Genomic DNA, 22,503 nt, shown 5'->3' on the forward strand with positions numbered 1-22,503 from the left:
AGTCGTGGGGAGCCATATCTAGACGCAGCAGAGAGAATTATGCATTATATGCTTATCCTTGAAGTGGAGCTGGATAACGGGATACGACAGGAGCTTTGGTTAGAGTGATCCATATGTATAAAGAAGGAAGCATAGACATTTGTGATCAGAGGAGAGTCTATAGCAGAGATAGCTAATTCATCAACTAAACTTGTGCTCCAGCTTTCATTGGATTTAAGGTAGGTTACTGGCCAGCAATTGCATTTAGGTGGAAGTCTATCACTGGTTTACCCAAGAGGAATGAGAGTAGAGGTGATATGTTTCTATCACTGAAGAAATGAGTTGTATTAGTCAGTGTTCTCTAGAGAAACAAAATCAACAGGAGATAATGTGTAAATATGAGATTTATAAAAGAGTCTCATGCAACTATAGGGATACAAGAGCCCAAAATCTGTAGGGCAGGTGGCAAAGCTGGCAACTTTGATGAAGGTCCTCAATGAACTCCGCAGAAGAAGCTGTTTGGCTGAGGAAGCAGTGAAAATTCTCTCTTCTCCCTTAAAAGTCTTCAACTGATAGGATTAAATCCAACTGATTTGATTCCTCATTTGTAGAAGACACCCCCTTTGTTGATAATAGATGTAATCAGCCACAGATGCAATCAACTGACTGATGATTTAATAAACCCGCCTTCTGTTTAGTAACTGGTCACAAGATATCCTTGCAGTAATGGTTAGGGCAGTGCTTGCATGACCAGGCAACAGGGCACCATTACCTGACCAAGATGATACCTGAACCCAACCATCACAGTTGACCCCTTGTCAACTTAGCAGCTATACGCATCACCATAAACCATACTTAATCTCTAAATAGAGCACAAAAACAGACATATGTTTACTTAACAATATTCAGTTGTCCTGAATACAACCAGAAACACACTACATTTCTCCAGAATAGGGTGCAAGTCATTAGGTGACGTTCCCCGTTATATTTGATATCCTATAATTTAAATACTATAACACGAACAATACAACTTATAAGAAGAAAACAAGATATTTGCTTTATGTACAAATACAAACATACTCATCACACAACAAGGAGAAAATATTCATACCATCTGTGATGGTTGGGTTCAGGTGTCAGCTTAGCCAGGAGATGGTACCCAGTTTTCTGATTAGGCACAGGTCAAATAGAAAAGTTGAATGGGGATATGGTGGGAATCATCACCACTGCAGCCTTAAAATACTTAAGAGTGCCCCTCTTCAGAGCTACTATTTTGTTAGGTAGGGGCAGTTCTAGTGGCTTCCACTTAACTTTCCTATCATAATAGTCCTCACTTCATGAATCAGGGAACCAGTGTGGGAATTCTGCCTATTGCTGACTATGTCTATTCCAATCATGCATTCTGGAACAGGTAAAATCACCACAGAGTGGGTCTGGGGATCCACTGACACACTGTGAGATGGACCTGAGCTAAACTTCCATCAATCACCTCACCTCCATAATCCCCTACTCTGACTGGTGAACCAGAGTGACATATTGAGTCTCCTAGAATAAGTGTCACTTTTGAGCCAGGATCTAGTAATCTATGAAATATCATTTCCCTTTCCCAATGCACGATTACCTTGGTTAAAGGACATAAGTCTCCTTGGTGAAGACTCAGAGAAAGGTTAACAGTGTAAATTTTGGGCAGTGTAACTCTTCTCCAAGGATACCTGGCTGTTTTAGCTTGCTAGGTGCTGGAAAGTAATAAACCAGAAACAGAATGGCTTTTAAAAAGGGGAGTTTAATAAGTTGAAAGTTAACAGTTTTTAGGCCATGGAAATGTCCCAATTAAAGCAAGTCTATAGAAATGTCCAATCTAAGGCATTCAGGGAAAGATACCTTGATTTAAGAAGGCCGATGAAGTTCAGGGTTTCTCTCTCAACTAAGAAGGCACATGGCGAACACAGTCACAGTTTCTCACTCATCTGGAAAGGTATGTGACAAACACAGCGTCATCTGCTAGCCTTCTCTCCTGGTTTCCTGTTTCATGAAGCTTCCCAGGAGGCATTTTCCTTCTTCATCTCCACAGGTTGCTGGCTGGTAGACCTTCTGCTTCTCGTGGCTATGTCATTCTCTGCTGTCTCAGAAATCTCTCGCTTTCTTCAAAATGTTTCCTCTTTTATAGGATTCCAGTAAACTAATCAAGACCCATCCAAATGGGTGGAGACACGCCTCCACCTCATCCTGTTTAACAACCACTCTTGATTAAATCACACCTCCAGTGAGATGATCTAATTACAGTTTCAAACACACCATACTGAATAGAGATGAGAAGAAACAACTGCCTTTACAAAATGGGATTAAGATTAAAACATGGCGTTTTAGGGTACATACATCCTTTCAAACCAGCACACTGGCTTTCCCCTCATTAGAAGGGCTCTGGATCTGTAAATTGTCTGAAGTCTGGGAATTGATTAAGGGGCCATGACTCTCTATTTTTACAATTCAAGCTAAAATTTTTTTACTTGACGTAGTATTTATTTCTACTTTGTTCACTTGACGTAGAACTCTTTTGCTTACATACTCAAAAAAGAACTTAGTTGACTGCCTGCTTATTTTGCTTCTAGATATCCTTTGATCTACCAGCCCCCACCTCTGTAAATTTGTCTCTCTAAATCAAATTATTTTGACTATTGCTTTGAGTATGTTGCCCATTATGGTGGCCATGCCCACCTTGTCTATGGCAATTAACTGTTGCCATGTGAGTTCTAATAACTTGGGATCTGATCATTCCCACTGTGCTTAAGGATTCTGGCTCACAGACGGCAGTTCCCAAAGAAATATCTGACTTACAGAGAAGGCTGACAACAGAGTTCTTCAGGGATGATGGGTCTAGTCTCAAATTTCTTCCTCAAAGTCCTGGTAAAGGGTTTCTTCTCTGGACATTCCTGAGGTATGTGAGCAGACCTTCCATGAGAAATCCACTCTAACATTCAAATGTCTCTAAGCCTTTAGATCCCTTCTTCTACATTATACCAAGGCAATTCTGGCATATTGACCTCAGGTAATGTAGTTCATTTTATGATCCACATTTCAGTCAACCATGCAAACAAACTGTTAATGCCCTTTCTAAACTCTTTGAGCTATAACACTGAATGCAGAATCTCTGCTTAGTGAGCCCATATCAACATATTCGGCCTGATCCAACTTTAAATTCCTGTCACCATTAATCTACACCCTTAATATCTGTCCCCACACATATTACTCTGATTTCTGTCTATATAAATTGGAAAACTCATGCAGTTAATCTCCTTAGGTGGAGGTTGGATGGCATACTCCTCAGAGCAGACTGGAGGCTAGGAAGCTGTTTCTTCAACATAGGCTGGGGGGTCAGAAAACTGTTTCTCCAGGGCAGGTTGGTGGTTCCATTGTTGTCTTCTAAGCATAAGTTGGTGATTGGGTGGCTGTTTCCTCAGGACAGACGCTTACAGGTTTATCTAGCAAAGACTCAGCAGAATCCAGGGTTTCTATGTCCCTAGGCCATCATTATCAACCCATATGTCCCTATTCCAAGTTTCAAGATCCCATTCTTTTCCAACAAAAGTCCTTACTTTAATAGCAGAAGTTGAAAATTTAATTATTTTTAAATTTGCTACTCACACAATGAGACTCTGGGTCTAGTTTTCAGAAAACTTGAGAGTGTGCAACCATAGGAAATAAGATTTTCTTTCAGGGCACACATAGAAATATTTACATCTTTCATGTGGCATTTAAGTTGCAAATTTGAAGCCTTGAGCTCATCCCTCTCTCTCATAATTGTATCCAACATATCTAAGAACAAGCAGTCAACATCATTACACCTCTTAACTAAATACAACTCTTTTAAGGTGTCAAAAGCACTATCACTCAGAGCTTTGCCTCATATAAGAGTATGATTAGGAGAATCAAATGGTGATATTTTGCATTATCTCTACTGTCAAACTCATGCTATGGACTGTCAGCGCCATCTTGTTTATTGGAAATAGAGCCATTAGGGCATATGAGTTTATTCAGAGTAGAAAATGAATTATAAAAACTCATTTTTAAGATTCTTATTCTCAATAACCACTCCCAGTACCAAACTGTATTAGTCAGGGTACTCTAGAGAAACAGAATCAACAGGAGATATCTGTAAAGATGAGATTTATAAAAGTATCTTTCAAACCAATTACCTCAGGGCATTCATTATAGAATCCGCACAACAGTGGGGATGCAGGAGTCAAAAATCCACAGGGTAGGCTGCAAGGCTGGCAAGTCTGATGAAGGTCCTCAATGAACTCCACAGGAGAGGCTGTCTGGCTGAAGAAACAGTGAAAATTCTCTCTTCTCCTGTAAAAGTCTCCAATTGATTGGTTTAAATCCAGCTGATTTAATTCTCTGTTTGTGGGAGATATACCCTTAGCAGGTTGTATTTGTAATCAGACACAGATGCAATCAACTGACTGATGGTTTAATAAACTAGACTTTTGGTTTATTAACCTGTCATGAAAGGTACTTGCAGTAATGGCTAGGCTAGTGCTTGCTTGACCAGACAACTGGAAATCATCACCTGGCCAAGCTGACACCTGAACATAACCATTATATGGATATTCCTTGTCCAATTTCCCTTTATCCTTTGGCCTGGGTGCAAAGGGCTATTGAAGGGAAGAGAAGACTCAAAGGAAGGAAAGAGCCTGGTTCCTTTAATTACCACTAGGAAAAATCTCGTTGGTGACAAAAAAGTCTACATTGGACTACTAAGTGAGCAAAAAATAACTTTCTTCTGTATTAAGCCACTAATTTTAAGGCTTTATTTTCTCACATAAACCAATGTTAACCTACCTAACACAGAAAAAATATCAGAAAGATTAAATAATCAGTAAAATACCTAAATATTATAAAATTAAAAATTAACTTTAGAGTGGGTTTATCTATCCCTTATTAAAATAGCAACAATTATTCATCTCATAGCATGAGTACATAAGTAATTAGTTCTGAGAATACTGTAATCAGTACAAAAATTGTTCATGATTTAGGTACAGAAATGCCTATTCTTTTGACTATTCTGCTGAAAGTAACAACCAGACAAAAACAGTTTGTTGGACATAATTTAGCATGATCCTAAATTTTTATTTTTAAGGATTTTTTAAATATTAAGCTATGAATGAATATAATCAGGTTTTACAATTTGTCAAACTACGATTGGAACTATTTTTGTATTAAAGAACAATTATAAAAGCATCTCTATCTCTACATATCTAGATACATAAAATCACTATTCACAACAGTATTATTGTTTTATATAAAAGTGGTATAATAGAACCAAATTATTTGGGTGATACCACTTCATTATTAGGACGAGAATTAACTTATTCAGATTGGTAAATTGTTGCCAAAGTAGCCATAACATTTCTGGTGTTTGGTTTCCTTGATGTTATTGAGGTGGTTTAATAATACCACTTACGCTTTAATTTAAATCCAAGAACCAGCTTGTCCAATAACAAAAGATAATCCTGAATGTAACATTGGATTAATAAATATTTACAACTGCAATACAATATTCTTTATAAAGTAAAATATTTTAGCTATATTTTGGCTTTTGAAGTGGTTTTCAAAATTCATTATGCTTTAAAAATTTTAATTGAAAATCAGAAAACCTAATATTAACCCAATCCATGTATTCACCTCTGCTCTGCCAGTCTCAGTATTAGTGGGTCTATTTGTTTTTTCACATTAATTGATATACTCAAGGTAAAACACACACGCATCGATCTCCAAATGACGTAGATTTCCTCGGTCAATTCATGCACTTGAAAGAAGAGAAAAGCTGAATTACAATTCTGCATATTGTCTATTGAATGATTTATACTTTCATAACCACGTTTTATTTTCTGATTGCTTTTTTTTTTAAGAAGATTGCTTTTCTGCCCAAAAAACCAGTTCCCATTTTTTAAGCAAAATAAATAAATTTGATTATTTTTGCTTTTTGTCTCAAACAAAGCTAAGTTCTATTAGAAATAGTGTAAAAAAGAATGAAATAGTCCCTCAATGTCACATAAAATCAATTTGAGAAACATTGTAGGAACTATAAAATATTCTTTTAAAACACATTTTTCTTGTCGATTATTGTTCTTGCTGATTTTATTTTCATGGTAAATTAAATAAAACATTCTAATCATTTAATTTCAGAATGAAATATTTGCCCCGAATGAATTCCATACTGCCTTCTGTGGTTTTTAATGTGTAGTTCACCACCAACAGAATCAGCATTAGTTGCAAATTTTTTAGACATGCAAATCTTCAGACCCCACCCAGACCTACTAAATCAGAAACTTGGGGCCCAGTAATTTGGGTTTTAACAGGTCTTCCAGGTACTTCTGGTGTGTGCTTAAGTTTGAGAACCAGTATCATAGATGAATGGCACTGTAGCTTCACAGTGTAGCCTTCTGCAGTCATTATGATGCCTACCAGCAGCACCTCAGTTCAGGCTCTGTCTCATCTTCCTAGTGCTGCACAGTTTTTCCAAACTACTTAGGGGAAGCCTCATATCTCTACACCTTCACCTTGGTTCATAGGAAGAAAATTAGAAAAGTTCCGTTATACCAGGTTAACTTTAAGCAGATACAATACCAAATTTTGGTGAACTGTTCTTGTGTTTTGACCAGTTTGCCTATTTGTCTTCTTTCTTTCTTAAACTATTTATTGAGTGTCTACGGTGGACCAGACACTTGAATAAAGTCATTGTCTATAACATTTGCAATCAAGTAACTGCCATTTTCACATCTTTGTGCGTAAGGGTTTTCTTCATTTGGTGAAATTTATAAACCATTTACAGATTCTTTTCTTTTTCATATATTTATATATATATTACATATAAATGTATATAGTAGCTTTACTGAGAGTTTAATGGTTTTTAGTTTATTCACAAAGTTGTGCAAATATCAGCAAAATCAATTTTAGATCATGCCATCACCCTAATAAGAAACCCTGTATCCCTTTACAGTAACTCACTGTTCCCACAGCACGCCAGTCCAGCTCTAGGCAAGCACTAATCTACTTCCTTTTTCTATGGACTTGCCTATTCTGAGCATGTATACGGAATCACACAATATGTGGTCTTTTGAGACTGGTATCAGTACTTCATTCCTTTTCATTGCCAAATAATATTCTACTGTATGGATATACCACATTTTCTTTATCCATTCATCAGTTAATGGACTATGGGTTGTTTCCACTTTTTGGATATCATGAATAATGTTGCTATGAATACTCATTTACATGTTTTTGCATAGACATGTGTTTTCATTTCTCTTGTGTATATATCTAGTAGTGGAATTCTCAGTCACATGGTAACTATGTTTAACGTTTTCCAAAGCAGCCACCCCATTTTACATTCCCACCAGCAGTGTAATTTACAGGGGTTCTTAATCTGCAATTTGGACACAAGTTTGGAATTTTAAAACTTACTTTTAACAAAGGGCATCAAACTTTCTAAGACTGGAAAATAAGTTGATGTCTCATATAAACACTTATATGCAACATATAAAGACATTTTAACACAAATTTCAGGGTGTCAGGTTGAAATAAATGTAAATTTATGGAGCACATGATTCCTATGAGAATGTTTAGCTCCTAGCAAGCTCTTAATAACAAATCAATAGATGAGCAAAGGATTTGACTGAATGAATAAATGCATGAAAGAATGAATAAAGACATACAACTTTATTTCTAGTTTGCATAAGACAATATTGTAGGTTCTTTGGGTTTCTGTTGTACATGGTGGAACACAGAGAATTTGGCTTTTTTTTCCTTGATGAAATATGATAAATTACTCTTGATAATATTAATGAAATTAAATGATCATCAACCCACATTAATCAACTTATATTTCCAAGTTTGTTAATTAAAATAAATTTGGAGTTTGTTAGGCTTTGTATTTAGAAGTGGTGATTTTAGATCAAGCAATTGAAGTTGGAGAGCAAATGTATGCTCAGGTTCTTAATTATAATCCATGTTTTTTTCTATGATCAGATGCATACTGTGTTTCAAAATACTGATATAGCACATGTTTATAAATTGGGGACAACCTATAATTTTGGTTTAATATTATAGTGTTTAGAAAGTATTTTTACTAAATTGAAAAAGCACATGCACACACCTTCCTAAGAGAAAGCACTAAAGTCAGTTGTCTTATTTGAGAAATAAAATGACAAAGCTTCACATATTGTACATTTGAAGATTTTAATAAAATGCTTCAAAATGAAATGCACTTAGTTATAGACTTTATTGATCTTTGTTTCTGATATTCCTATATTCATTTTTTAAAGTTTCTTCTTTACTTGCTCAAGGTGAAAATATTTTATTTCTATAAAATATTTATTTTTCTTCTCTTTTTAAAGGGGGAAAATCAGTAGTATGAAGGTGTCCTACTGAGGTATTGCTTTTATGGAAGAACAGAACATGAAGCAATAAATAGTTCTAGCCAGTGATTAAATGTACAAGCAGAGTTGATATATCTGATGAACGCAAGTGCCATTTATAGCCTCACATTTTTCAATATCATAAATACTGTTCTCATTGTGTAAGTAAAAAGATGACAACATAAAATAAGCTCTATAACTTATACATAAATGATACAGATAAAGAAATAGTTGCATGTGCCATCTAAGTGATAATTTTGTGTTTATATGCATCAATCCTACTGGGTCAAAATGACTATTTCTTTTTCATATAAATTTAAACACAAGTTTTGTTTGTTTTCTTACTGAGTAACTGCCTGAGGTGGACCTTGTGAAACAAAGAGGCTGAGGTTTTATATGTGGAAAAACCCTGATCGCCAGAAGTCAATTTGGCTTAAGTACCGAAGCCATTAAAATTTGTCTAATGTAAGGTTAACTTGAATTGATACTTGGTACATGTCTACATAGCCAACACTTGCAGGTCTCATCAAATGTCATTCAAATTTAATTGTGTAATGTATGATCTTTTAAAATTAAAGTAACATTGAAAAATTTCCTATAAAATCTTATAATGTTGAAAGTCATTGCAATGTACACTATAAGTGGGTGAATTGCAGAGTATATGAATGACATTTCAATAAAGCTGTTTTAGGAAAAGAAAAAAATTGAAAAACAAAACTCCAGTTATTTCCAATAACTCTATTAGTTATTGCTGACAAAAATTAAGCCTCAAAAATGATTTATTTATTCTTGAACCATATTTTCTTCATTACAAATCTTTTCTCTAAATCAATCCACCTTTGTTGATCTTTAGTATGATGCTGTATTGTGCACTCTTTAACGTGTATACCAACATATGACTTTCAAAAGGATGAACAAAATAATGTCACTTCCTTAAAGCATGTGTGCATGATGGAAGTCATTAAATGTATATTACTAATTGTTTTTACAGGTAACTGTTTACTCTTCCTTCCAATAACTTTTAGTAAATAGATTTCTTTTCAACTCTTAAATCCATAAATACAAAGCAATCTGTCACCTTGCAGGGCTCCCTGTTTTGTTATCCCACACCATCCCTGACTTTGGTTGGGGCTATGGATGAATAAGAAAATTATGCCATATCATTTATCTTCATGGGATCTTTCCTATTTTGTAAAATTTGAAACTGAGGCTCTGGAAGGCAGGTAACTGGGCCTATATCTCAGCTACTAAATGACAGAACTAAGTTTTGAAGTTAGATATGCCTGTGCCTTTTCTAACATAATACTGTACATGGACCTTCTTCTGTATTAGGGAGGAGTTCTAATGATTTCAACAGTCAGTACAATATCTAGGGTCAAGAATTGGAATACTTGATGGAGGCCTTAGAGATGAATAAGACCAAGTTTTCTCAGTAATTTATAGCAAATTAATGTAAGACCTGGGAAGGAGCCTGGAACACATGACTTAGTTCAGGACTCTTCTATATTAATTTGATACTGAAGATTTTCTAAATGTGAACAGTTTTCAGGGGTGAAAAAAGCTGTAGAAGCAGTAAATCATTGTTGTCCTTTCCTCTTAATCTGTTTACATCTTATTATTGTTCATGAATTTTTCTGAAAAGAGGAATTGGGAGAAAGAAGTGGTTCTGAAGACTGTAATTGGAAAGATGTAGGTTCATTAAAGTTGAGTGGTTTACAATAAAATATTGCTATATGTAATTCAATATTTTATATGAAATGGATTATGATGTTTTTCACCGTTTTGGTTTGCTAAAGCTGCTGAAATACAATGTTCATAAATGGACTGGCTTTTAACAATGGGGATTTGTTAGGTTACCAAGTCACAATTCTAAGGCACTGAAAATGTATAAATTAAGGCATCATCAAGAGGATACTGCGCTGGATTAAAAGTATGTATGTACCCTAGAAAAGCCAAGTTTCTTCTAATCCTTATTCAGTATATAGGTTGGAAAGCTGATTAGGTTATCTCTGTGGAGATCTGACTTGATCAATTGTGGGTATTAAACTTGGTTAGATGGAGATGCGTCTCCACCCATTCTATGTGGGCCTTGATTAGTTTACTGAAATCCTATAAAAGAGGAGACATTTTGGAGCGAGTTCTTTTTTGAGAATGAGGAGAGAGCCACAGAACCACAGAGAATAGGGGACAAGAGAATCACAGAATCCACCAGCCAGCAACCTTTGGATGTGAAGAAGGAAAATGCTTCCTGGGGAGCCTCACGAAGCAAGAGGCCTGGAGAGAAAGCTAGTAGATGCAGCCATGTTCGCCATGTGCCCTTCCAGCTGAGAGAGAAATGCTGAACGTCATCCACCATCTTGAACCACAGTATCTTTCCCTGGATGCCTGAGATTGGACATTTCTATAGATTTGTTTTAATTTGGACAATTTCACAGCCATAGAACTGTAAACTAGCAACTTATTAAATTTCCCTTTTTAAAAGCCATTCTGTTTCTATTATATGGCATTCTGGCAGCAAGCAAACTAGAACAGATACCCTGTCTGAAGAAAGGCTCCTGGCATCTAGGACATCTCTGTCACATGGGAAGGCACGCAGTCAGTGCCTGCTGATCCTTCTCTCCGGGTTTCATTGCTTTCTGGTTCTGGCTTCAGTGGCTCTTTCATCTTCTGTGGGTGTTTCTCTCTTTTATCTTCATAAAGGACTCCAGTAAAGGATTGAGACCCACCTTGAATGGGTTGGGTCGCATTTCAATTGAAACAACCTAGTCAAAAGGTCCCACCCACAATAGGTTTGTCCCCACAGGAATAGACTAAAAGACCGTGGCCTTTTCTGGAGTACAAAACAGCTTCAAACCAGCACACTCCACCCTCTGGACCCCCAAAAGGCATGTTCTTTCCATATGCAAAATACATTAATTCCATCACATATCACAAAAACCTTAAATCATTTTATTAACAGTATTAAGTATAAAGTCTCATTAAAATCAGTACAGGTGAAATCGGTCATCAAATCTGTCCTAAGGCGAAATTTCCCTCTCGCTGTGCACCTGTGAAGCTTAGAACAAGCTATCTGCTGCCAATATATAAGGAAAGGATAGTCATAAGATAAATGTTCCCATTTCCATAGGGAGAAATTGGAAGGAAAACCAGGATCACTGGTCCCAAACAGTTCCAAAAACCTGCAGGGCATACTTCATCAGATTTCCAGGTCTGAAAGTTATCTATAAAATGATGTTCTATCCTTGGGGTTTGAGAGTAGTAGTCTCACCCTTTTCAAGAGCTTATACAGCTGCCCTGTTCTCTCCAAACACTGGGGTGAGGGTTCCCACATCTGCAAACATTAGGGAGACAGCCATGTTTTCTGTTCCACCATCTTCAAGCATTTGGGTAGCAGCTGGACTCTCTGTCATCTCTGGGGTGCAGTCTCATCCCTTTCCAAATTGGAGTCATTACCAGGCTTTCCCCAATCCCTAGAGAATGTGCTCCATGCTCTCGGAGACCTAGGGTAGAAGCATTGCTCCTGAACAACAGGCAGCCAAGCTCTCCTCAATTCCCCTGGCATCTGAGAACCCTAGGGTGGCAACACTCTTTCTGAACAATGGGGAGGAAGGCCTACCCTCTGCAAACCCCAGGGCAAACTCACCTTCTCCACATACTTGGGTGGGTTACTTCACTGGCCTGAAGTTTCAGGCATTAGCTCCCACGGTTCTGCCTTAGACATTGCTTTTCCTTCAATTTGTCCCATTTACTCCAGATTGGCAGTGGTTCCACTTACACAGATCCTGTAATAAACTTGTCAGTTCCACATGCAGCAGTCAGGAGTACCAACTGCCAGACAATAGGACTTTCTACAAGTTCTTTTTTGTCTTGAGATGGGTGGCTGGTTTCGTGTTTGATTATATCCTCACGTGGGGCACTACCCTTTAGGGATTCATTTTCCAAAAGCTCAGAATTTTCCTAACTATCAATTCCTAGTTTCTTTGTACCCAAGAGTTCAGTTCTCAGCTTCTTTCTTTCCTCTCACATTTTACTACAAGCTGCAAGGAGAAGCCAGGCTGCATTTTCCACATTTAATTTGGAATCTTTCAGCTAAATATTCCAGCTTGTTACTTTCAAATTCTACTTTCCATCTGACATTAGGGCTCAGTTTTGCCAAATTCTCTGCCACTTTAAAACAATGATCATCTTTTCACCAGTTTGCCATGATACATGTATCATTTCTGTCTAAAACCTCATAAGAAATATCTTTAGTGTCCATATTTCTACCAACAGTTTCTTCAAAGCAATCTCGGCCTTTTCTATGAAGCATCTTACAATTCTTCCAGAATCTTCTCTTAATCCATTTATAAAGCTGTCACAGCATTTTTGGTATTTGCATCTCAGCACTCTACTTCTTGGTACCAAACTCTATTTCAATTTGATAAAGCTGCCAAAATGCAATAGGCCATAAACATACTGGCTTTTAACAATGGGGATTTATTAAGCTACAAATTATAATCCTAAAGCTATGAAACTGTCCAAATTAAGACATCAACAAAAGAATATCTTCTCTGAAGAAAGGCTGCTGGTATCTGGGACAACTCTGACACATAGGAAGGCACCTGGCTGGCATCTGCTGGTCTTTCTCTCTAGGTTTCATCTGGTTCTGGCTTCAGTGGCTCTTTCAATTTCTGTGGCTGTTACTCTCTTTTCTCTTTTTTATCCTCATAAAGGATTCCAGGACAGGATTAAAATTCACCTTGATTGGGCTGGGTCACATCTCAATTGAAACAACCTTACCAAAAGGTCCTACCCACAATATGCTCCCACAGGAATGGATTAGAAGAACATGGCCTTTAATGGGGTTCATAAAAGCTTCAAACCAGCTCAAACGGAGTTCATATGTGAAGGTATAGCTAATACATAAGGAAATCGTAAACATAGGCTACGGTAGTTGTATCTTATCTAAAATTTTAAGCATCATTTACATTTTTTGATTTAAGAAATAAGTTAAATACTATCATCATATATAACTTGCTCTTTTAGATTAGCATATGAATTGTGAAAGGGTACTTGTTTCTGCAAAATATGGGGATATTGAAGAGTATTTTATATTTGTTTAGCAATAACATTTTTAGCTTACCGAATATTAGCTTATATTAAAACTAATATTGAATATTAGTCCACTGAATATTGAAATAAATTAACTTGTCCCTATTCTTTTTTTGCCTCATTTATGCTATGGTATCATTTACAGTCAAATTTGGTCTTCATGCTTCCTGCTGTTCCTATTTTGTCTCTTTTTCCCTTGTATTATGTTTATCTATGTTAAATGAATAAACTCATTCTTTCTTCATATTGCTCCTCCTTTACAATTCCAGTTTTCTTTTATCTGGGTAATTTCTCTTCGTCTTCTTTAATTTTCCACTTGATTTTCTCCCTATTACTTAAAAAAAAAAGTCCCTCTTTTGGTAATGTGCTTAAGATACTCAACTATTGTCTATTAGGGATGAAAAAGATCAAAAAGAGGGGTGGAGAAGGGGCGGAGTGGGGCTGGCTGGATAACTTGGGGCAGAAAAGGATAAACAGTTGAACTGGGTTCTGTTTCTAAACACAGATGAACTGCAGGTATTCGAAAGACTTGAATTGCAGTGTGGTCACAAGTGATACAATTAGATTTATGATGACAGTCCATCTTTGATACTTATCTTTGATAGTTTTTTTTCTTAAAGGGAACAGTTTTACGTATTTTGCAAAATAAATATGAAATTTAAAGAAAATGTACAGCATAATCAATAAAATATATGGGAAATCAAAAAGGACTCTGATAATCTTTGAGAAACATCAGTTCTTAACCATAAGGAATTTCAGATATTAACACAGAAAGAGACAGAGATGACTGAATTTGGGAATATACACAGCCCTCCCAACAAAAAACATTATTAGCCTTGTTAGAAATAATGACTGCTAATGATATGGAAAATATGACATAATTAAAGTTAAGAATATTATTAGTGGCAGCTAGATTGCTAAATATTATTAGTATATAATGAAAGCATTTTGAAGTTATTCATTTGATGATTTACAGTTCTGCTGTTGGTGGCAATTAAGTAAAAATTAGTCAGCGGGTATCCTAACATACAAAGAATAATCACAGAAGTGAATGACATCTTGGCTATAGACAGATTCAATCTCTGTGTAGCAGAAAGATTTGCAGTCACATCCAAGTAATAAATACACTCACCTTGAAATTTAAAATTTATTTTACTGTTTTACTTTGGATCATCTTCAGCAGGTAGGCAAATTTATTAAATTAGTCCTTTCCTTCTAGCTAGTCATGGGCACTATTCTGAAGGAATGGGTCACCTAGAGTATGTAAAGACTTGTGAATAAGAGTAAAATATAAAGACTTGTGAGTAAACATATTCTGAAAGAATGTAAAGACTTGTGAATAAGAACAATAACAAAAAACCAATGCATATCAATTCTAATTTTAGATAATGAAAGCCATTCTTAGAACAGAATTGTTTAAATTCTTAGTCTTAGCTTTAAAGGTATGAAATATTGAAAAATTCTTGCTTCGATTCTAAAAACACAATAGGATATTAGATGGCATTTAACAATATCCATCATCTTATTTGGCAGGAAGTTTATTTTTCCTTCCAAATTATCAGGGACTCTTTAGAATTATCCCCCACTACCTTGCTACATTTTGAAAAAAATAGTATTACTATGTAATATTTTCTCTATATTGATTTTCAAATGTTTCCAAATACAAACCTCATAAATTGACATCTCCATCTGTGATAGATGACAAATACATGATCTCTATTTTATTCATCTATCAATGAAAACAGAATTTTAACTGTAAGCTCACTGGTACGTCCATATAGTCATGTCTTCTTTGTAACAATAGCAGGTATTTTAATCATATAAATCTAAAGCATTTGGCTACAAAGGTAAATTGATTCCTATTTTCCCCGCCATGCTCATCAAGTAGAGGGAGTGATTCTAGCAACACTATTTTGTGGTGCTTCTAGACACCCATCTAATAGATTAACTATATATGATCTCTATCTTACTATAAGGAGTTATATTATTCAAGAAGTGAATTTGACCTATAACATTTCCAAAATCTTATAGAAATATGATAGGCTATAAAGGCATTTACTGAGTTTAAAGAATATTAAAAACCTACTCAGAAGAATCATATTAATGAATCATCTCTCTAAGTCTGCATTCAGAAAAGTAAAAAAATTGGCAAGAATATCATCAGCAGTTACTAGTTTTGACCATTTCATTTTTTAAATTATCTACCTCTTAATAACCACTTTTCACTGCATTTTTGTTGCTAGTAAACATGTGGAGGAACCACTATTTCCCTTTTCCTATGTGGGCCTTAATAAATGGATTCCATATGCTTTTGTGATTAACTTACAGTTCAAAAGTTCCTGCAGTTCTACTTGTAGAGAATGAAGATCTTACTTTGAAATCTAGAGTTCTCATGGGAAGTCATGCTGCAGGCCCTATTTTTTTCTGAGATGTGCTTGTGTTTAACTTGGGGAGAGAGGAAGACTGAAAACAAAACAAGAAAAAGAAATAGAATGGAAAATTCTATGATTAGCAGAGATTCAAAAAATAGAATAGCATATCAGCTTGGCTGAAGATACAATGCTATTTTTAAATTTATGTGCCATTTTTCCTAAGTTATAAGTTTGTAAATGTGGGACTCTGAAGTGGAATAATAAACTTGCAAAAAAATCTGTTCAATATTACTTTTTGTTCATTTAGGACAGGTATTTTTTTCCGCAAAAGTTCAACGTGGTATCTGTTAATAGCTGTTTTCCTTGGGCTAAGAAAAAATTACTTCTAAATATTTTTGTTTGTGGGAAATACTTGACCGTTTTTCTTAATCTTAATCTAAAGTAGTTTCATTTTTTTTGTTGCTTTCTATAGAAGGTTTCTATATGCTATTTTATTTATAAAATACTGAATGTGATCTTTGATTAAAAATCACTACATATTCCTTTAATCGTTCTCTTGGGAATTGACACTTCTGAGTAGATTTCTTCTTATACCCTTTCTTGAAAGTACTCCCCAAGGAGATAGATAATTGAAGCTTTCTGTTCATTTGTCTTTAATTTTGACTCTCTCTGGCACGCATCTGTTTGTACATAAAGGCATACTCTTGTTTTAAATCACAAGTATTTTTGATTATAGCTATTATAGTATATCTTTATCTTGGAGATAGGCTGTATACTTCTCTTTGCATACAAGCAAATAAGGCCTACTATCAAGGCTTTTATCTTAGTCTCCTTAAGATAATCACACAAACCTAGAAAATTAAGGACTTTTCATTTTTTTGCCATAAGGAACTATTTTCTTTTGCAGTTTCTGTGTCAGTGCATGAGAACAAAAAATAGGGGAGATTAAAACCATTTTGGTTAGGCTACTTTATCTGATTATTTAACCAAAGGTTTTGAAGAAATGACATTCAATTTACTAAAAAACAAAACCATAGAAAAATTCCCTCATAGATACATAACAAAAATGGAATTTGATGCAACCATTATTCTTATTATACTGTACGGCAAGAAGGGAGTACGAATGAACATTTCATGGCTATCTGGTTCATATTGTTCTTTGTACAACACATTAATTTTAATTAAAAAATGAAAAGTGTTATGAATAAATTAAACATTTACATACAGTAACAGTTGAGAATTAGTGAAAAGTTAGGAACCATGGTTTTGTCTCAAGTAAATGTCAGTACTTTGCCCGAACTAAAATTTTAATCTTAATTCTATAAATCAGTAAATGCAAGTATCTTCCTTAGCAACACCTCACTAATCTGTGCTTTCTTACTAAAATATTTCCCTTTAAAAGAGTAACAGATACTGATTTATGACTTCTTGCTCACTTACAGTTCATGATGTAAGAGTTTTAACATTAATCCTTATGATTTATAAACCTTTTATCTGGAATGGAAAATGTTGGTGACTTAGCAAAATATTATTAAAACTGATGGGATGTGATCTGACTTGTGTACAACTTCCCACAGTAGCCGAAGTGAGCCAAAAACAATGCACTATCGAAGGCTGTAATACCTTTGACATAATGCTGTGTTGTGAAAATGGGAAAATGGCCTTGGCTTAGTTTTTATACTAAAGAAATAAAAAACACATTTTGGATAGCCTCATTAAAAAGGTTTACGCTGATAAAAAGCAATTAATGCAAACCTCAGAACAGAACATTAACCAATGATTTAGGTTCAGAGTTGAGAATCAACCTTTTCAATAAGAATTGCAGAGGCAATATTTTCCTTCAACTGCTTCAGATATTGGTGCACACAACGCTTCATCAGTGATCTATAGAAATTGAGATTTGGTTCAAAGGCCACCAAAGTTAAAATTAAATATAACTTACCTTCTTTAGAAGTTTAACTTCTTTTATTCTTTAAGTCTTTACCCTTAAGATATAAAATTGGAAATGGTGTACAATAGTAGGAAGTTTGGATTCATTATTGAAATAATTTACAGAATATTTATTATAGTAATAATTTTATGTAGTGAAGCTATTTATTATGTTACCAACATATAAGGCAGACAATAACGGACTTCTAATTCTGCTATTTTTTTAATCCCCATGTTGGGAAGGAAAAACTGCTTTTGAATCACTAAGAACTGAAAAAAACCAAAACGTCTATTTGTCTGTCTAATTTTGGAGTGGGAAGCTATCCTCAGTCATATAAACTGTACTTCCAAGGTCCAGTTTTCAGTCCTATTACACCCCACTTCATCCCTCATTTGTGTTGCTTTTGCTGCCACACTTTCTAGGCCTAGCAGAAAACAAAGTTAAGTCACCGTAGGGTGCCTTTTGTGAGATCTCTCAGAGTAGGAAGAAAGAAGCAAAGAGCAAGATAAAGATGTAGAAATCTGAAGAAAATAAAGCATACAAAGAAACAGAAAAGAGGGAAGGAAAAATTATTGGGCCAAGAATCATGAAATCAGTTACAGTTGAAAATTTGGCTCTTTTGGGAGGTTCCTTCAAAGAGCTACAAAATCAGTACCTAATTAATAAAAGATTTCTCCTTTCATATGTTTCTCCTGGAATTAAGGAAGGCTAAATAAAAATCTTACAGCCACCCCAATAATTACAGCTTTTTTTTCCCTTTCTCATACAGGGTGGTCATCTTTCTGGTGTTTTCTGCGCCTTATGTCACCTACTCTAAAACTGCAGGAGGGAGCTTAAGTGTTGAAGATGCTCAAGGAAACCTTTCTACTCCAGGTTCAGCAGTTTCCTGAAGGAGGACTGTGCTGCGCGGGCTCTGCCTACGGGAACACCCCCTGTTCTTTCTATGAGAAGGCCTGCACACGCCCTGCCTCCGCGCTTCTCCCTAGCGTGTAGGGAGCGCTTCCGGCATTGCTGCTCCCTAGCTCTCCCCACTTAATTCTTCCTCCACATTTCGGGCTCATTTCGCAGTACCACCTGTTCCTGCTGCTTACCACTCTCATGCCTTCAGGCTGACAAACTGAACTCACCCTGCAGCAACCTTGGGAGTCAGGGCAGCCCAGTGGCCAGATTTGGGCGTTTGGAACATTTTGGAGGCACTTCCACTAGGATGTTGCAAAGCCCTTCGCGCAGCACTGTCCTCCCTGGGTAGAGACTTTTCCCCCCGCACCTTTGCCTTATTGAAACGGCTAGAATCTGGAGATTTTACAGCATCAGGACCTTCCTTGTCTGTCCCCAGGTCGGTTCGAGTCTCTGTCCTCGCCAGGTGAGCCGTACATGAGGCTGGGGGCCACTGGCACACTTAGTACCCAGTCCACGCCACAGACTCTAACCTCTGGCACACCCGGACAAATAGTGCCACCTGGTAGAGAGGCAATAGTGGTGCTTTAAAATGCAATACAAACCCCTCCTACATTTGTTGTCAAATCACTTCACGATTCCTAGGCAGGCAGCGGATTCTGCGCCTAGAAGGGCCCGGGGAACGCCGTTTCCATGTGCAAAAATAACCCCTGAAGATCTCAAGCCAAGTGCTCGCCTGGAGCCTCGGGAGTCTGTGGATGCTCGCTGGGCAGCTGACTGTCCCCCGGGAGCCCCCGGGGTTGGGTCCACTCCTCCTCCGCACGCCGGGCGGCAGGAGCCAGCAGACGCCGAGTTTGGGAGTTCCTTTCTGCCTTGTATGGAGGGCTGCTCTCGGCCGGTCTCCGCCCGACTGTTCTGAAGCCCGGCCCTCCCGCTGCCCACCCCCAGCCACCTCCCTCCGACTTGCCCCGAGAAGCCAGACGGAGCCTCTCCCTTCCACAAGTCTCTCTGCCTGCCAATCCCCCATCTCTGCATCCACCCCACCCCCCCGGGCCCAGCGCAGTCACCCCTCCTCCGCCCCCGCCCCCGCCCCCTCCTTCTCTCCGGCAATCAGGGGAATAAATCAGGGAGGAAAGCGAGAGGGAGGAGAGAGCGAGAGAGCGCGAGCGCCGGCGGGCTCGCTAAGGTCTGTTTCCAAAGTCGCCCTTGATGGCGGCCGAGGCGAGGCAGCCGCGACGCGGAACAGCAGACGCGCGCTAGAGGGTCCGCCCGCCGCCGCCCCTTCCCCCGGCTCCCGGCTTCGCGCTCGTAGCCCCCAGGGCCGTTCTGTGCCTCGGCCCAGGACGCGCCAGCCCTCCAGACGTTCGCGGTTTGGGGAGAGTGTGTTCCTTCTCCTTCTCCCGCGGTTTCCAGCACCGTTCCTTCCCCGAGTTGGGGAGGGAGGGGGGACTGATCTTCGATCGCGAAGATGGCTGCTGGCTGCCTGCTGGCCTTGACTCTCACACTTTTCCAATCTTTGCTGATCTGCCCCTCGTCGGAGGAGCCGTTCCCTTCGGCCGTCACGTAAGTCCGGAGGCCCGGCCAGGGAAGGCGGGGACCGCGGGGAGAGGGACGCCGCGGGAGCTGGGGGTGGAGGTCCGTTCCCCCGTTGCCGAGCTCTTCTGCCCGTGGGGGTGGGGAGCCGGCGACCGGCGAGCCGGGTTCGGATCCCGAGACGCCGAACAGGAGCGTACCGCTAGCCGCCGGAGTGCGCACCCAACCGGCGTCTCCCGCGCCTCGGCGGGGTCGGGGACCCGGGACCCGGCGCTCCCAGGAAACCGTCCACTGAGACTCGCGGGCCAGCCCATCCCTGAAAGGACCCTTTAGATTTAAGAGCTTGGGCCGCACCGGGGGAAAAGTTTCCTGCCAGATAAATGCTCATCAAACCCAGGCCAATAAAAAGTTGAATTTTGGTTGGGTATTTCACAGCTTGCCAGAATAGTGTGGACTTCTTCCGCACTTGGCTTCCGGGATGCTCTCTAATTGCAACCGTGTCCAAACTCGTTTAGACCCCAAATTGCTGGGCTCACTTAACAGCTTCTCTGTTCTCAAGCGTGCTGTCCACTGTGCAGGGGGCTCTCAGGTACAGGGAGGGACCCCGCCTAACCCTTTATTCGAAACCTTCAAGTGCCGACAGACACGCGGTTCCTGTTCTTAGAATGAATAGAACCTATTCTTTGAGGAAGGGATTGAGCGTTTCAAGAATCTCCTGCAATTTTGTCTTATTTTTAACGTTTCTAAGATAACTTTTAAATAAAAAAGCTCTGCTATTCTGGAGACCGAGAGTTTAAAGGTAGCTCTAGTCACACGACAGGAAAGGAATGAAAAATAATTCTCTCCTCTCTTAGGCTGAAAAAAAGAGTCAAAGCCCGTGGCACATATAAATATATAGGTGCTTTTAAATGCACTGAATAGACTATCAGGCATTCTGGGAAAGCATTTATTTTGGTTCTTGAAGCTGTTTTAAAGCTTCTAACAGTAGGTAATCTTAAATGGATGAGTCACTTTAATGCATTTTACATAACAAAAACAAAGCCCAAGGTAGTCTTCCCGGTATTTATGCTGTTGAGATTATTTGCTATCCTTTGTTGGCAGAGGCTGAATACTGGAGTTTTGGGTAGATGCTAAACGGTGAATCTTTACCATCTGAAAACCTACAGCTATTCCTTTAGATCCAGCTTTAAGTATTTATTACGTTAGGTATCAGGGCAGGAATCGGGAGGATGCCTGTTCTAACCCGGAGAGGGGGAATGCCTAGTATATTTTTGTTACTGATTTACAGTAACGTTCCTCTTTAGATAATCTTCCATAAAAATGATTGCAGATCCTTTTTGTTATGAATCGAAAGGGGAAATGCCATCTGTAAATCTTTGTTTGACTGGCAGTATGTTTCAAGTGGATGTTTTGAAACATAAAAGATAGTAAGGATTACCTTACAGATGCTTACAAATTATTTATTTTTATTTAAAAAATCACACTTTTATTTATTTGATGTTTTAGTCTTTTTGTAGCTTGGCCTATAAATTGAGAACTCAAGTGACTCCCTTACTTACATTTTGTATCACGTAAACAAGTAGTCCTTTAAAAAGGAGTCACGTTTTAATTAGGTTCTGTTTACACATTTTTAAAGTGTTGTTTTTAACTGCCATTCATCAGTATTTCTGGTATTTGGGGAGAATGCATCTCATACCTTTGGGAATAACTATGGCCTTTCAAAATACAACAAAATTCAACCTTACATTTCTGAACATACCATAGGAAAATATTAATGTAAAAATCCTTATTTTAAGGGGGCATCTGCAATAAATCCCTTAATAAAATTCAAATAACTCCAGTTTCATGATCAGAATTCCACTAGAGACAAGATAGAAAAGAAGAAATAGTGGACTAAAATGGGACCGTACCACATTTCCTTTCCTTTGAAAGGATTTGAATTTTATTTTTATAACAATACAATTTAAGATATTTAAAAATTATCTAAACATTAGTTACTTCATAAAATAAGAACTTAAGAAGATTTTGTGAAGATAAGTCAGGCTCTTGTCCGTAGTATTATTAATAGTTTTGGAAGGCATCTATTTGAAAAGTTAGTAATACCGTCCTTTGGGGAAGGGGGAGATGTTAGTTGTCATTTGTATTTCATATAATATTTCTGAATAAATTTCTTGAAATAAAAAAAGATGCAGCATTAATTTTATCAAGATTTGGTGCTATTTGGATGTCTTTCAAGAAAATAATTTATACAGAGTGTTTTATCAAGATAAATCTCAGATCT

At 37.7% G+C, this 22,503-nt stretch overlaps 1 protein-coding gene and 1 long non-coding RNA gene across 6 annotated transcripts in view; both read left to right on the forward strand.

The window, feature by feature from the left end:
• The window catches only part of LOC143686574 (uncharacterized), a 36,741-nt gene extending 17,472 nt beyond the window's left edge, over positions 1-19,269 (forward strand). The window contains exons 2-4 of the long non-coding RNA XR_013177256.1: positions 8,379-8,560; positions 18,562-18,781; positions 19,129-19,269. This is a non-coding gene — a long non-coding RNA (uncharacterized LOC143686574). The remainder of the gene's footprint in view (positions 1-8,378; positions 8,561-18,561; positions 18,782-19,128) is intronic.
• Positions 19,270-19,806: 537 nt separating this feature from the next.
• CACNA2D1 (calcium voltage-gated channel auxiliary subunit alpha2delta 1) overlaps positions 19,807-22,503 on the forward strand; it is a 501,299-nt gene continuing 498,602 nt past the window's right edge. For all 5 annotated transcript variants that reach the window (XR_013172125.1, XM_077151905.1, XM_077151925.1 and 2 more), the window contains exon 1: positions 19,807-20,252. Coding sequence is in view for 4 of the 5 variants with exons in the window: in XM_077151905.1 (XP_077008020.1) it covers positions 20,158-20,252 (95 nt within the window). In the remaining variant the exon portion in view is untranslated. The remainder of the gene's footprint in view (positions 20,253-22,503) is intronic.

The sequence above is a fragment of the Tamandua tetradactyla genome, chromosome 1, assembly GCF_023851605.1.
Source record: "Tamandua tetradactyla isolate mTamTet1 chromosome 1, mTamTet1.pri, whole genome shotgun sequence".
Taxonomy (NCBI): domain Eukaryota; kingdom Metazoa; phylum Chordata; class Mammalia; order Pilosa; family Myrmecophagidae; genus Tamandua; species Tamandua tetradactyla.